Source organism: Protomyctophum bolini, assembly GCF_963924005.1.
Source record: "Protomyctophum bolini genome assembly, chromosome: 10".
In the NCBI taxonomy this organism is placed as follows: Eukaryota; Metazoa; Chordata; class Actinopteri; order Myctophiformes; family Myctophidae; genus Protomyctophum; species Protomyctophum bolini.
Window position 1 is genome coordinate 21113923 of NC_137871.1, and position 16848 is coordinate 21130770.

At 42.7% G+C, this 16848-nt stretch overlaps 1 protein-coding gene across 2 annotated transcripts in view; it reads right to left on the reverse strand.

The window, feature by feature from the left end:
* Window positions 1–4574: 4574 nt before the first annotated feature.
* Window positions 4575–16848, reverse strand: part of pcgf3 (polycomb group ring finger 3) — a 51602-nt gene continuing 39328 nt past the window's right edge. For both annotated transcript variants that reach the window (XM_080773937.1, XM_080773936.1), the window contains 4 exons: window positions 12323–12411; window positions 8723–8860; window positions 5060–5140; window positions 4575–4873 (listed from right to left, as the gene is read on the reverse strand). In XM_080773937.1, the coding sequence (XP_080630063.1) occupies window positions 4826–4873; window positions 5060–5140; window positions 8723–8860; window positions 12323–12411 (356 nt within the window). In that variant the 3' untranslated portion in view covers window positions 4575–4825. The remainder of the gene's footprint in view (window positions 4874–5059; window positions 5141–8722; window positions 8861–12322; window positions 12412–16848) is intronic.

Below are 16848 nucleotides of genomic sequence, written 5' to 3' on the forward strand. Positions count from 1 at the left end.
GTCAAATCGAGGGTGCTACTTTGGACTCCCAAACAGCCAGTAAAATCACTCTCTCACTCTCTCACTCACACACACACACACACACACACACACACACACACACTTTAAGCCAGTCTGGGTGTGTCCGACCGACCCAGCAGCCAGCAGTCCATCACAATTCACATTCACTCTACCTCGTTCATTTTGACTGGCTGTGAGGTTACCAAACTGAGGACCTGGAAAGGAGGGGGAAAGGGGGGGCTGAACAGCCAAAAAAATAAGCTACGGTATCACGTTCCCAGAACGGTAGCATTGCCACCAATAGCAAAGCAATTTTACGTTCCTGGGAGTAGTTTCGGTGCCATCTTGAACGAGCAATAAAACAAATCTGCTGCATTCAGAGAATAGCCTTTCCAATATACCTCACAGAGAAAATAGACAGTGTTCCTTGTCTTCACAATATGTGTGCTCAGTCCACTTAAACCCTGTGCAACCATCTGGAACCAAAATTTCACATGGTTCAACAATTCCAACTCCTATCCGCCTGCTATGAATGTTAGTGGTAAGATAACAAACAGCTCTGACAGGTGTTCCTAGGTCGAATCAGTGAAGAGGTGCACAAAGAGGCAAGGCTTTTTGACAGGTGCTGTGGTCTACTGGAAACCATTTTTTTAAAGACTCGACATGGAAACCCTGTCTGCAGCCAGGCAGAATCAGGGGCTACCTATAAGCCTCTTACAGCTTCAGCTGGCGAGCGTATCGGCCACTGATGTCTCAATGTCACCGCTGATAAAAGCATGAGCAATCGACCCGTTCTCCTGAACCACAGGTGGAATATAATTTAGTCAGCAGTGTTCACTTAATTACACACACACACACACACACACACACACACACACACACACACACACACACACACACACACACACACACGTGTTGTCTGAAAGACCTTTGGGGTGGTGGAGGAAATGGGGGTGGGGGTTAACTATGGAAACATTTCAACATCACCATTTCTGGACCCACCACTTTGCCAAGCCAATTAATTGCCGGCAAGGCGCCGGAACCCAGTATTGGGAATTGCAAACATTCTGCTGAAGGACATTGCAGGTCAAATAGAGAAGTCTGGAATAAGCATGTTTTTGAGGTGGGGCATCGTGAATTGCACACACGATTTCTCTCCACCTTTATTTTTCCTTTTGGTTTTCGATTCAACCACACATCATGGTCTGGACATTATTTGACATTCCCTCTGTTCTGCCTGCTGGAGCACGCATTCAATTTCGGGGAAAACCAACAAACAAATCAAAAAAGGAGCAATAAAGCCTGCACCTTCTTAATCTATGCAGTAAAACTGCAAAAATAAAATGAACACACAATATTTATAGCACCCCCCCCCCCCCAAAAGAAATGCAACATCTCCATTTGAAGAAGTTAAAAGAAAGATAGAAGGTTAGCACCATAAAAAGCACCATAGGTAGGGAGACAAAAAAACAACCTCCAACCTTCACTGTGGCAAAGCCCTGGAAAAACATCATCCTGCTCCTATGTCCTCATGCCTCGAGTTCTTTTTAAGAAATCACAGGGTCCTTGAGCAGGACTAAAGTGAAATAAAATAAAATAAAGAAAATAATATACCCTTTGTTCCAATGGCAACCACTCTTACAACACAAAGCAGAATGCACTGCATAGAACAGAAGTATTTTGCAGTTGATAATTATTTTTTTCTTCTTTTTGTTTTCTTGATTATACTGGTATGTGTAGTAGCACCTTTGTGGTATTTTTCGGATAAAATTCTTCAAGAAAAGATCATGTATACATTTGACGGCTTGTTATGGTTATGGGAATATGTATGTTTACATAGGAACTGAGAGGTGACAACACTTAAAGGAATTTGGGAGGCCTAAGCTAAGGTCAAAAGGCATGTTTAGGTAGATTTGAAGTGAGCGAGTGAGTGACAGAAAATTACTTAAAACACATAACTCAGACTTGGGTCAGTTGGAAATTGTAAATACTTGTGTTTTGTTCTACTTCGATGTCGGTGGGTTTAAGTTACTACACTAGACCACACTACTATATCTGTAAAGATGTTTGCATGATCACACACTTGTGACATAATTCCAGCAAACCCTGCCCATCTTGCCCTCCAAGTACAATAAAACACGATTCAAGCCCAAAGGACCATTTGCAAATAGAGACTGACCAAATTAAATGAGTTTTGGTTGAGCTGTATGAAACAGGACTTTTAATATGCACATCATAGGACCCTCATTCCGGGGTTCCTAATTCTTAATTTCAAAATTGTATTCTTTTTCCAAAAGCTTTTGATTGGTGAACATGCTTACAATGGCTGGGTATATGACTGTCCAGGAGCCAAACAATCTCATCGCAGAATGAAAATATGTAAAATTGTGGTTTACAAAATAAATTCAAATAAAAAGGCATCCATGTGCATGATATTGATAACCTGACAGCAAGCATTTTTTTATACTTTGTATGTGCAATTTCCAAACTTAACATAATCTGGAGAGCTTCAACTCCCATATTTTAAAATTCTCTATACTTTTTCCACCCTTTCCAAATCTGTGTAGGAACCCTGTATATTGGACATTGCATACGCCTTTTGTGTGTAGATACAAGGAACAATGCAAAGGGTGAAAAACAAAACAAGAAACTAAGTCTTAGAAGTCAAACTCTTATCGAGGATAAGTCAGTGAGGTAATGCTCCTTGAGGTCTGAAATGGCGTTCCGGGGTCCAGTTGAGTAAGATAAAAACAAATCAGTGGTTTACACTGAACACTAAGGTGACCCATTAAGAATTAAGACTATTTTGTCCAACAACCAATTGGTTGCACTGTGTGTGTCACACAATAAAAGACAGTATGCTGCTAAAGAACATTCTGCACCAAGATTAATAAACATACATTTATAAGCACCAAAATGACCAAACAGCAGTCATCGATTTTGTCAAAATGCTCAAAAGGAACAAAGTATCCCTGTGTGGTACCTGAATCTGTGACCAATTCTCAAGACTTGTCAATCAGTGTCTCGGAAAAAATGTGAACCGTATTGTACACTTGCTCTTCGACGTTTACGGCGAGTCAGTTGCTGCTTTTCAAGATTTAATTAGAATCCCCCTCGACTTTCAGGGGAAACAAATAAAATAAAAGATAATTATACCTTGCATACAGGTACATTAAGTCGAAGTTTTTAAAAACATCCAAAGCTTTTAAAAACGGAGGAGATACATGCTATCACAGGAGCATGAGAACATCTGCTGGCTGGGTGTTCTAGAGCTGTGAGCACACATGGGTGTAATTACTGGCTAAATGATGTACCAGGGCGGGTTGGCGCGCTATCAAAACTGGCTTGAAGAAACTCAAGGACGGATATTATAAGGACTGAATGGTGCAAATCTCAATTAGATTCAAATCAATATGCAAATAATGTTTCCTCTCTGTCAACTGCTGCTGCATATTGCATTGTACATCTCGCCGTCATATTTTGGACACAAATGCTCTGTATAGCATAATTCATGGGATTCTGCTTGACTACTAGACAATCATAACAAAAATATATATATAATAATGGTAAACGATACTCCACGGAAGGCAGGTGAGATGAGCAACATGGGTGGGAAAGTGTTTCTGCTTCCCTCAACTGGCAAAACGTCTAATTATAATGCTGACACAGCAATGCAACGTACTTAGGCTCCAACATATATACCTATAAATGGCAGAGGATATGATATATTTGCTTTTGTGTCTTTCTCAGACAACATAAAGATGCATTATTTATACATTTTGATACCGATAGTGAGTGTCTTTAAAATCCTAATTATACTGTATTACCGCCATGACATACATGTAGCCAGACCTATAGATATTTAGCACTTCTGGGATCCATCATTTTTTTTAACAGTCTAAAGTCTCTCTCTCTTTCTTACTTTCTTCAATCTCTCGTAATGACATTTTTTATGTACAATATTGATAATATAGAACATAAATTACTACACTTTTTTTTTAGCCTATTCACAATCAACAATCATCAGGAAACCCAATAATAGCAAAGGGGGAACAAAACAAATCATAAAAAACAGCACAGTTTTGATAAAACAGCTTAAAAAAAACAATATCTTGTTTTAGAACATATATATTTTCTGTGCTTCCAAAATGAGTTGAGTCTCTGAAATGCCCCCCCCCCCCCCCATCAAAATAAAAACCAAAACAAATGTGTTAAAAAAAATAAAAACCTTCCTCATTTCGTCAGGAGGTTGGGGTCTGTCAAACTCTAAAAATAATAAATGGAAAAAGAAAGATGGTCACATAACCCCCCTCCCCCGACATCTTGTTCGCGTGTAAACAGAGCACCAGTAGTGTCTTGATTCCAAGGGTCTCTTCTGTACAAAAGTATAAATATATGCTTTCTCTCCATTTTGTGTTCTTTTTTTCACATATCTAGGATCATGTCGCGGACAAAAAAACAAAATGTTTTAGTTCCAAAAACCCACCAGTGTGTTGCAGTATCATCTGTGCTGGAGGTTGCTGTTTTGTTTGTTGTTGTTTCTGTGTGTGTGTGTGTGTGTGTGTGTGTGTGTGTGTGTGTGTGTGTGTGTGTGTGTGTGTGTGTGTGTGTGTGTGTGTGTGTGTGTGTGTGTGTGTGTGTGTGTGTGCTCGCGTGTGCGTGTCTCTCATTGCTGGCTTGTGTGGACTTTTGCAGTGAGTGTTTGCTTGGTGTTGGCTGGTTGGTTGGGTTGATCGTCTCTGCATAAATTAGAAAAAAAAGAGTGTCTTGCACGGTCCACAGAGCAACAGGGCCAACTAAACCAACCACCGCCGGTCCCTTCATACTACAGCAGATCCATCTTCGGTCTGTAGTGGAGCAGGAGGGGAGATTTCTGAAACAAGATGACAGCAAACAGGAACTCAATGCCAGAGCCAACGTGATCAAGTTCTGAAGGAACACTCTTTCCACACATATTTTGTATGAATTTATTTTTCTTGTTCCCTCTCCTTTCCAATTGGCCCACCCGGTGCCCCCTCGTGGCCCGCACTTCCAAAACCTGTGTCCCACAGCGAGTTACCTTAAATCTCCATCTCGTCACGACGACAAATTTCAATGTGTGGTCCTTTCCTAGGATTTCCTCGTTGCATAAAATGTCCAGCTGTGAAGAGAAGACGGTTGGGATGATGATTTTAAAGCAGCTTATTTGAAGGGGGGGGGGGGGGGGGGGGGGTTCCAGCTGTATGAAAGAGGAAAAATAAACCCTCCTGTTCCTCTGTGAGGTTTGATGAATAACGACGTTAAATAGTGGTTCTCAAATTATTTCACATTGGGACACAAACTTCACTAAGCATTCCCCATTCCTTCAGTTACATAACGTAACACTCAGTTATGTACAAATCGGTGGAAGGGAATCAATGTCATGAATGTTTGGCGTTGCAAGCAAAGGTGGTTCTTTTTTTTTTTTTATCCCACGATTTTGTAATCCATTTTTCACCCCTGTGCCAATCATCTACTGCGATCCTGGGCTCTACACACCCTCCGCCAACCTGGGGAGAGCAACGGACTTAACTCATGCTCCCTTCATGCCTGAGTGTCCAAGTTGCTCCTTTACACCTGACAGGGGGGAGTTTCCCTGGTTGGACGTAGCGCGTGGAAGGAACACGTTATTCCAACCAGTTCCTTTCCCCTCCATCAGGCGCCCCGGCTGGCCAGGGGGAGGCAGTTTAGAGACCAGGATTACTGCATGTTTTTGTGAGGGTACCTACCCTAGGGGACACGGGGAGAACATGCAAACTCCACACAGAAAGGCCCTTTCGCCAACCCCGCCTTCGGGTATGGGCTCTGATGACGCGGAGGAGGAAACACGCCGCCAGCACCCACAGTGCCCCCCGAGCGGGAATCGAACCCAGGACCTTCTAGCTGTGAGGCGACAGCACTACCAACTGTGCCACCGTGCCCCTTCAAAGGTGGTTCTTGTGCATGGATTTGGTTCATCTTCGTGGTTCCGGAGCTTGAAAAAAAAAATCTATTCCAGACATGGTGTCTTCATTCTTCATAATATAGTGGTTGCTGTGCAGGGCCCTGCACTACAATACTGAAAAATATTTCTACATGATCTGTCTCACAAAAGCAACACTGTGTCTGTGTATGCAGTGGTGGATTTGGCCATGACCCCAAATACCTGAATGTGTGTCTCAAAGAATAAAGTTGAAACCCAGTATACACAAAGCAAATTATGCAAAATGCCAGTGTTAAGGCTACAATCATTAATCAATTATTTTAATGAATGAAAAGGCTATTTTAACCGGAATGTATGGTAGAGTAGAGTAGGTGGTGGTTGTCTTCCTAAGAAATGTTGACGGGTATAGACACCTATGATACTCGTTCACAATGTCAATAAAATATTATTTTATTGAATCGGGAGGAGACAATGTACAGATAGTAACTATAAAAAAATCACACCCGTGTCAAATGAGGGGCGCTCTTGTCACTTCCCTAAATATAAATATTTGTATGTACATTGTAAGATGACAACTGAATTGTGATTGGTTAGTGATTTGCTCATCTACATATGACGGAAATTTTCCCTTCATTGTCAATGGCGTTTAATGTTTAATGCACGTCATATTTGGCGGACATTTGACCTAATTTCTCCTTTCCTTGTCAATGGCAAATATTGAGACGTGTGGGGACAAAAGCGCTATATAGGAGGGGCTAGCGGCCCTCAAAAATTGAGCTCCGTCTACGAGAGCATAAACATTTCCAAATGCCACAGTCGTTTGTTATCCTGGTCCTTTAGCTCTGAGCCTCATGGATTTACAATGAGCGTGAAAGAGCTCAATGTCTGGCAACAGGTCACCTGGCTGTCGCAAGGATTAATCCGTTCAGGACGGGAAGGAACCCCTTTTGGTGTTTTAAGCATTATGTTATACTTTAGCTATTGAAAAATAGCAGATCTACAAGCAAATCTTTTAATATATATTCTTTCAGAGTGAACGTTTTTAAGTCAGGGGGGGGGTTCCTGGAACAACATATTTTCAGAAGGGGGTCCGTAGCCGAATACAGATAATTCTGGGGGTCTTTGACATGAAAAAGGTTGAGCACCACTGACATAGAAACTTTTAGGATTTAGAAGCCATTTTGTTTAGAATCGGCCTCAGGTCTAAATGGGTTAAACGATGGACGGGACTGAAAGAGACAAGGCAGACCGACAGAGGGGAAAACATCCACAGCAGCACCTGCTGGTGAGTTGTGGTCACAGCACCAAGCCTCTCGGTATAGACAGCATTGAGTAGTCAAGGGTTTTATGATCAGCAATGTAAGAAAATAGCCTGTAGATCTACTTGAGATCTACTTTAAAAAATGGCCAGTTCAACAAGATCTACCCACCCAAAAAATAATTATCCAATTGCTGAAAATACATTTAAAAAAAAAACCCAAAACATGTAACATCTTGAACAATGCATTGTATGCAATGTATATCAATCAAGTCACCTAATTTTATTTTACAAATATTTTTCTTTTAATATATTTTAATTATTATAAATTGTAGGGGCATGTCATGTGTTCTACCTGCACAGCCTTGGTGACCTACTGATCTAGATTTAAATTCAAACAGCAAAAATAGCTGATCTACAAGCTCAAAACGTGTCGCAGTGGGACGCGTTTTGAGCTTGTAGATTGGCTATTTTTGCTACGACAATAATAGTGGCCCTCTCCATCGTCAAAGTTGCCCCTGCTGGAGACCATCATCCTGAAATAAGACCACAGGCCCTATTTTCATCAGTACTAAACCCCTTATCCCTAAACTTTGCCTTTATTTAATTTTTTACCATTTTGAAAAACATCAAAATTGTTCAACAAACCGTTCTACATCAACACGTTGTGAGCTTGTAGATCGGCCATTTGAAACAAAAATGTTTTTCAAAATAGTAAAAAAAAAAAAAAAAAAAGGCAAAGAAATTTAGGGATAATTAACACTGACGAAAATAGGGCCCTAGTCTAGTCTCTTTGCTATTGTAATAACTAGCACTGATCCACGACACGTGTCATTTCCTGTTATGTATCGAGATGCAGTGCTCATTCTCATGTCACATGTCATGTAGTGTTGCCACATTCCTGCACCAATGCTACCAAGAAAAACGCTTGAACTTGTCAAATGAAGTCATTCTGAAATTCGTCGATCCACATATCAAACCCGGAAATGACCCTATCCGTGGAAATAGGTTGTACTTTCACACAGCAATCATTGCCAGAAGATTGCATTCCTTTTCTCTGTCTCCCTTTCTAGCTTTTGACTTAATCTGTAATCGGTGCGCCCCATGAACGCGCAGCTTCCGTTTTCTACAAATGGCAGCAGGGAGAAAATATGGCGACACATTCTTTGACAAAGCAGCGTGTTGCAAAGCCTCACTGTCAGTAACAGAATGCAGCGTTTATTGGAAGCAGACAACAATGATGATGACGAAGACCACCCACTCGTCTTCATGGCAGATGGCAAAAAATGAGAGAGTGAGATAAAATGGAACAGCTAATAATTAGTCACGCAGTCCTAAAAATGTATCCATCAAATGATTACCCATGGCCGCCACCCTCAACGGATGTGAAACGCTCGACAAAGGCGTGACAGCATGAAGAAAATGTTATGCTCTACAAAATGACAAGGACTTCATAGGAGCACAAACTAACAAGAAGACAAAGGCTCAACTGCACAGATTACAGCGATGGCTTTGATCGATACCTCGTTAAACGATGTCAGGTTCAGCTTTTTGGCGATGAACTTCTTGAGGTGGAGGACGGTGGCCTGCGCCGAGCAGCGGATCCACTTGCGCTTCAGACCCCGGAGTTTACTGCTGTTGCACTCCAAACAGATACTGACCTGTTGGGAGGAAAACACACACACACACACACCACCACATTTTCACAATTTTTCAAAAATGGCAGATCTACAAGCTCGTAGATATGCTATTTTTCAACGGCTAAAGTTTAAAACAATGGTTAAAGTTAGCCTGGGTTCCTCGGATCTGAAAATGTCACTTCACAAGTCAGTCTGGACAGAGGCTGCTTGACTCGAATTTCCATAGCGTCACCTGTTACATAGAAATGTTGTTGCTGATTGGATGTTGTTCCAACAAATCAGAGTAGTGTTACGTCATCAGCCAGCGCCACTCTGCCCATCCCATGCCCGGAGAGTTGTAAACAATAGGCGCCAGGCACCAGACTCTAGTTTGAGACTCGACAGACTGACGACTCCAAGCAGCAATTCCAAGCTTGGCTGCTTCTTTTCTATGGTCTTCCATAAGAGCTACGAGGGGAGATACGACCAAAACAATAGGCCTGACGCGACCCATTTCCTCAAGAACCAGTGGGGCTAACTGATGAATAAAACTCGTTTAGAAATGTTATTCCTGTTACCGTCTTTGTTATTGTTAAAGCCTTTTCAATAGCAACGTCAATGTTGTTCTCTATGGCTGCCATTTTCAGAAGATTGCATTCCTGTTTCTCTGCAGCAGAAGCACGGTGCGATGACGTCAACTGGTGTTTTTTTCCAACCCGCACCGCACAGACCAATCAGAAGCGTCGGTTCCATTTCAACCTGCATATGTCCCACCTACCTGTGGAGAATAGGAGACTCTCCAGACTGATTTGCGAAGTGACATTTTCAGATCCGCGGAATGCAGCAAATCAGGCTGGAACCCAGGCTTGGTTAAAGTCGCTAAAAGGTATGAGGTGACACGCAGATATGTCCTCAGGTGTAAATGGGTTAACCACTTACAATGTGCTATTTCTATTCTAAGTGTCAAAGTCAAGGATAGGAGGCTCTAATGTTGAATGCATGGTGGCGCCATCAACCCCATGGCAATCGATGGGAATACAGTATAGCAGCTATTGTCAAAGCCTCCCGGGATGCATTCAAAGCAGCATTTCCAAATAAATTCCTCTTCAACATTCCTCCTAATAATTATATTAATCTAGATATGCACCAGCAGTGCAGAAAATGCTTCTTTAGTGCGAATGAACAGATATATTTATCCACATATTTTCAAGCGTTCCAGAACTCCTGTTGCACCACAAGAACAGCCCAATGTTCTGCCCCCTATTCATTCCCAAAGGACTGCTATTTGCCCTGCCAAAAGCCAATCTCCCTCCAAGAACACAAAACAAAAAAAAATGCATTCTGCTGTGCTCGTCGTAACATGCAATGCATCTCTTGCTGAGCCCCTGGCTGCATTTGTATGCTGAGAAGAATGCAGTCTGTCTCTCTTTTCAAGAGTGTCATGGCTCGCAGTGCTCCACACGGTTGTTTATATCCCCAGGAGTATATGATCTTGGCAGGCCATAGTTGCAGGAGCCACAATGCATTATGGCTGTCAGGCCTCTTCTTACAGCCTGACCCCCTGGAGAGATGGTCACCAAGGTGCAGTGTCTCATCACTGTGTTTTGGAGGGACATTTGGAGACGAAGGAGGTTAGAACATGCGTGTGCGCGTGTGTGTGTTCGTGGTGGGGGGATAGAGCAGAAACAATTGTTTTATTCTGCTATCATACAAACACCAACTGCACCACATGAATGGTCTCCCCTTCCAGTGACCAAAATAGAGCCATATGTGTCATATGCGTCTTGTGTCTAGGAGCAAATCTGATCTAAACACAGAGTTGGGTGGTCATGCATGGACAACACAGAATTCACTTTTTGCGACACCTTAAACTAATTATATGAAGGTAGGTTGACACTTTTTGTGTCTGTGAGACTGTTTTATGTTATTTGTTCATCAAATATGCATTGACAGTAAGAGCCAAAATTGTATTGTCAAAGTCTCCTCCGTTGTCAAAAGCCTCCTCTAACAAGCCCAGCAAGATACTTGTGGCCCAGCCAAGAAAGCAAAGAGAATTATCTAGTCAAACCTGACCATGTCAAGTAAATTCACTATAACGGCTTCAGGTCAGTGTTAGAAATATTATATGCCTCTTGGGAGAACACACAATCCTTTCACTATCGGGCTATTAAACACTAATTTCATTTCAACTATTTCATGTCAAGGAGCCATGTCAATTTGGCCACCAGACTAAAAAACCCTATATCGGTGGTTCTCAAACGATTTCGTGTCAAGGACCCCAAAAATAATCTGTATATATGAGGCCGCCACGCCAACCCCCAAATATGTTGTTCCAGGGACCCCCCCGCTCCCCCTAGAAGCAATGATATAAGTTAAAAACGTTCACGCTTCTAGAGAGACTCGATCGTAATCATAGTAAGTTAAGCAAGCAACATTATGCCTCCCGGTTTTTGTACGGAAATGAAACCCCCAGCTTTCAGAGTAATAGCTGCCATATCTGCCCGGAACCCGACCTTCTATTTGATTGTGTTAAAAGTCCTTGTGACTTCACTAGCATCTGGGTTGAGACCGCCTCTAAATCATGTGGGGACCCCCCTGGGGTCACCCTCTCAAACCATACTCTCTCCACACATTTCTTTTCCGTTATGTGATCGTTCTCTCAATCTGGAGACTGGCTACAGATGACATCCAGGCGTACTTTACCAGCCATGAGCTGGTGGTGAGTAGGCCTAGATGTCATCAGTGAAGGGTTCACTCCCCAATTCTTCCCAATCTCTCTCACTATTATCCCTTGGCTCATTGTGCCTCCATGCTATTAACAAATGTCACCCCGTGACATTTGTTTTAGATCCTTCCTGTATTCTGCTCACACAGCGACTCTGAAGTCGTTAGCCATTCTGGGTGCGTTCAATCAGCACCATGGCTGAATGTCAAAGCGGGCTCAAACTTCACCCCCTGCAATGCCTCACTGCAGTCGTACTGCCTCACTGCAGCCTCCCTCCAGCCATACTGCAGCCTCCCTCCAGCCATACTGCCTCACTGCAGCCTCCCTCCAGCCATACTGCCTCACTGCAACCTCCCTCCAGCCATACTGCCTCACTGCAGCCATAATGCCGCACTGCAGCCTCCCTCCAGCCATACTGCAGCCTCCCTCCAGCCATACTGCCTCACTGCAGCCATACTGCCTCACTGCAGCCTCCCTCCAGCCACGAAGCGTATGGTGGCCTTGGAGTCCCAACTAAAAAATAAAGATATTCTTCCCTCGTTTGATATCATTGAAGATGCGCTAGGAGGATGTGTACGTGTGGGCACGTCGGTTTGACTGAACCAGTTAATGGTAGCCATATGGATTTAGTCCCTGTGGTGATCCCGAAGGTCTTTGGCTCGGGCGCCCTAGCTAAATCACTAGAGCAGGGCCTGGGCTACATCTGTTAGCGTGAATAATCCCTATGCTGCGCAACTAGCAAAGATGACTTCCTGCTTGACAGTAGATGGGAGTCCTACCTGTTCGTCACTACGGTGATAGTCGTTGTCGTCTTCAGGTTTCTCTTCCCCCGTGTCTTTACTGGCCGGATCTTCTGATTTTGCATCACCTGTTTTGGAAAGAGGAGAAGGTTGCATTTAGTACCATAGAAAGGTTGGCATGATTCATTTATTCATCCACATCTTGGATCCCAAAGGCTGTAATCCACACCAATACATGTGCACAATGTATGCAATATTTAGTTACCAATCACGTGAATATTGGGCTTCGTTGGAATAACATCGAAATGCCTCAATTTATTGTTCAATTTCTGGCATATTAGCAATGGCCTTGCGACTGTGTGCAATTACCACTGTCGATACAACGAGTGCCATCCACATGACTCCACTCTAACACTCATTAACTTAAGTTTAGTGGCGTGAGCTCGATTGACTGCCACGCCGCCGCGGCTCGCCAATCACAGAGGCACAAAACAATACTCACCTCAGGGTGCCTGAGAAAATGGCCATATTGATTCCCTTTAGGATGCAAAAGGCTGTCACCTGCTCAACCATGCCATCTGGCTCTCATAGGAAACCCATTTATGAGTTAATTGGGTGTCTCAGGCAATTTTTTTATATCAGTGGTTTTCAAATATTAGCACGTAAAGTACCCCCAAATTGTTATGTATTTGGCCCACAGACCCCCATTTAAAAAAATGCTTTTCATTATCATTCTTTTTTCATTATCATTCATGAATCATTCACTACCTTGCTTCAAAAGAAACAAATCTATATTTAGTTTCACATCCAATGTGCATGTGTAGCATAACAAATTAATTTTAACTCTAGGAACAAACATGCATTTTGGCAGTAGATGACTCAGAGATGGTCAAATTCTAAACATTTGGTAAATGGTGCATATATCACGCCTTTAACACGCTTTACAATGTATGTTACATTCACCCATCCACACAAAAATGGTGGCATGTTGGCAACCATGATGTTACTCAGTGGTCCATTTGGTTCCATTTGCACACTCTGAGTTAAATTAATTGTCTCCACAAGGCCGAAGGCATGGGGAGAGAGTATGTTTTGCACTCCGTCCGTTTGTGTGCGTGCGACGGTCCGTCTGTTACTATAGCTAATCTCCGGCACCGTTAACCCGGTCGATGCCAAATTTTGCATACACACTCCCTGGATGCCAACGATGAACTTCTGCCCTAAACTATAAAAAAACGGTTCCGGCGAGCCTTCCCGCGTCCGAAACGGGTCGAGAAATGACAGAGTTACCATGTTGCAGCTTTCTGTGCTCAGACACAGAAACGGACACAGAGACAGACACGTATGTAGACATAGGGACACATAGTTGTGTAATGGAGAGGAGGCGCCACTCAAAAAATTATATACATTTTCAGAAGACAATGTGTGAAGCGGAGATGTGTTTGGAAATGAATCTAATCGGCAGACTAATGATGTGGCGATTCAAATTCATACCTGAATACATAATTACATTTCTGGCTGGGTTTTAAGTCTTCAAAGAGTCAAGGATAGAATTAACTTTTAAACCTTCTTCCTTGGCAAAAATCTGGAAAATAGTTTGTGTGTGTGGTGGGTAAATGGTGCATTTACTGCAATCTATCTATCCATCCACCCATTTTTCAAGTCTTCCTTCCCTGACCATTAGGCAATTCCACAAGGCACAATGAGCGACAGGGCCTGAATGAACTCAGAGTAAGCCGTCTGATTGCTGATAAGAGATGGTGCACTGATTGTGACTCAACCTTCATCCAAACCCGAAGAGTCTCATCGACTCCAAATAGACGCACAACAACAAGCCCTGCAGTGTATTTCAAGCAGTGCCATTTGGACATGGGATGATTGCTCTTCAATGCAGACTTGAAACATGGCCGTCATGCTGTAGAGTGTTTTGTTTCTCAGTCTCCTTCGTTTCAGCTAAATCAAATGTGTGATCATTCATAATAAGTTGGCTACGGATTTCTCTCCTCACTCAGTCATACACAAACACACAAATATACCGAGATGCAAATGTGAAAGCTTGTATTGTATGGCAGAGAGGGTAAACAAGCTTGACTTCTTTTTTGAAGAAACAGCATCAGGTAACAGGATGATTTCTTGCTCTCTAGGTCGTCCTCAGACCAGCCTTCCATCGTCGCTTCCAGTCATCCCGGTTCTCCATACATCCTGCCAGCTCGTTGGTGCTTTGAGCTCCTGCATCTTTCTTGAGTACATCCACATATGTGACCAAATTTGACTGAGGGACTTCAATTGGATTTCTTTTAATTTTCGTTTTTTCATGTCATATGAAAGCAGGGAATCATAGCTTCAAATTGACATATTGGTTCAGTTTGACCCACCAGTTTTGAAGATATGGCTTATAGAGTAATGTCTTGCAGAAAACCGCGAGTTGAGAAAACAGGCTTGAAAGGTTCACTTCTGTGGTCTCTAACATTACACCTAGCTATATGTTTTAAGATGGAATGCCACAGTTTTTGTATTTTTTCCAGTTTTTCATGTGTCTATGAGATGACAGTACTTCATTAAACACCCTGGAGTCGTTTTTATGTGCAATGGTGTATTAACTTTCTATTTAGGGTTTCTTCCTGGAGGCTGAACCCTTGACAGTCAAACGGGCCAATGAAATAAACAGTAATATAGTGACACCACACTATCAGCCCCTCCCCTAACCCCTCCCCCTTTATCATACAACTACAGCTGTGGGTGCGGCTTCAGTTCAGGTGGATCACCACCCATCACCACCCACCAGGCAAACCAGGCATACTTAATGAATTGGTGGGCGTGTCCACATGATAGCATGATTTTAACAAATACTGTACACTTTTTGGAAAAGGTTCTTCCCCCTTATATTATAATAATACCTGATGATGTTTTAGGGTGGAAAAAAATCGTGGCATTCCATCTTTAAGCATTTATTTCATATTTGTCGATTTCAGCTCTGACAGATATACTCTAGTATGTGAAGAGTCTGCCTGTGCCATTAACTCATTTTGGAGTAAAAAATAAATAAAGTTTTTCTCCTCTGGTGAAAAGCTGGAATTTGCTCTCAGTCAAATCTGGTCACGTATGTTAGTATGGAACGTCTATTATGTCGCTCACCCTGAATATTCCAGCATACAGATTCTCGTTGGTAACATGTGTACTCTTGCTGATGTTGAGCACAACACGTAACCTTCTGGTGTAGCACCCGTCTAGAGCCTTCTGCAGAGTTGGCTTCAGGGTCCAGCATCCACTGCCATTTAGGAGAACAGATTCTACCGTCACGTAGAAGAAGCTTTGTTTGGTTTGACGGGGGAGGTTGGAGTTCCATACACTGGCCATGCCATTCTGGGCCCTCCATGCATGTCGTCAATTTAAAGACCTCTTGTGGAGGTTTGGTTTCCTTGGATCATTTTGGTCCAGCAAGCAACCGTGTCTTATAAAGTGTACCGTTTGGTGCTGGAGAATCAATTATAGGTTTGGTTCAAGTCATTTTATCTCACAGATCCGTCTGAGCCGTGCACGCACGCACGCACACACACATGCACACACACACACACACACACACACACACACCCACGTTCACCATTAGTACTGCTGGATGCACTAATGACAAAATGTACAAGCTTTATCTTGTATAACATTTTTACTCATGTAGTATATAATTAAATTCAATCAATACAAATTCCGGCAACTCAAATCTATTATAGGAACATTATCATTGTGTTCAAGAGGAAAATAATTGGCTGTTATTGTCTATTTTAGAGTGCTTTCACATTCCACAGAATATGTGCGTTGACGTGTGAAACCCTTATTGGATTTTTCCAGCCATCAGAACGGAACAAGCAACGTAACAATGGCATTCTGAAGTAGCTCTATAATAAACTATGAGAGTAAACAGCTTCACTGTGTGTGTGTGTGTGTGTGTGTGTGTGTGTGTGTGTGTGTGTGTGTCGATGACAGAGAGAGAGAGAGAGAACGAATGTCACCCCATTCTTCTGAGCTCAGCTCCTAAGAAATCAGAGAGCACTTGCTGCGGCTATCCTGCTAGCTACAGTACGTACATGTCAATGGGCTTTCTTTGTATTCCCTCAAGTAAGGCTTTAAGTTGTCAATTATACAGACAGAGGAGGCCCAGATGAAGCAAGCTGTGTGAAGTCAATGACGTCTCAGTGCACAGTTTATATATAAAAACTAAACGGATAGATTCACATCAACATTCGTCCCGCAAGGACGCCAGAAGTTCTTACTTGGCTAAAAGGCTGTAGTCCCAGGTTTCCAGATAGCCGTTTCCCCGTTTCGGTTAATTTGACCATAGCTTAATTTGATTTGAACGGGAAACGCATATAAAGGTGTCATTTGTGTTTCCCGCTAAAATCTGCAGCTGAGCAATCAAACGAACAAAGCCATCATAGAGTTATTTATAAACCAGAGAGCGGACTGCCCCAGCTATTCATTTCATTCAAGTTGCTCACTGGCATTTGAAGCACCTGGCAGAACGCTCTACTTCCTACTTCACGCCTTTCTTGATTTGGGCACCAACATTTGGT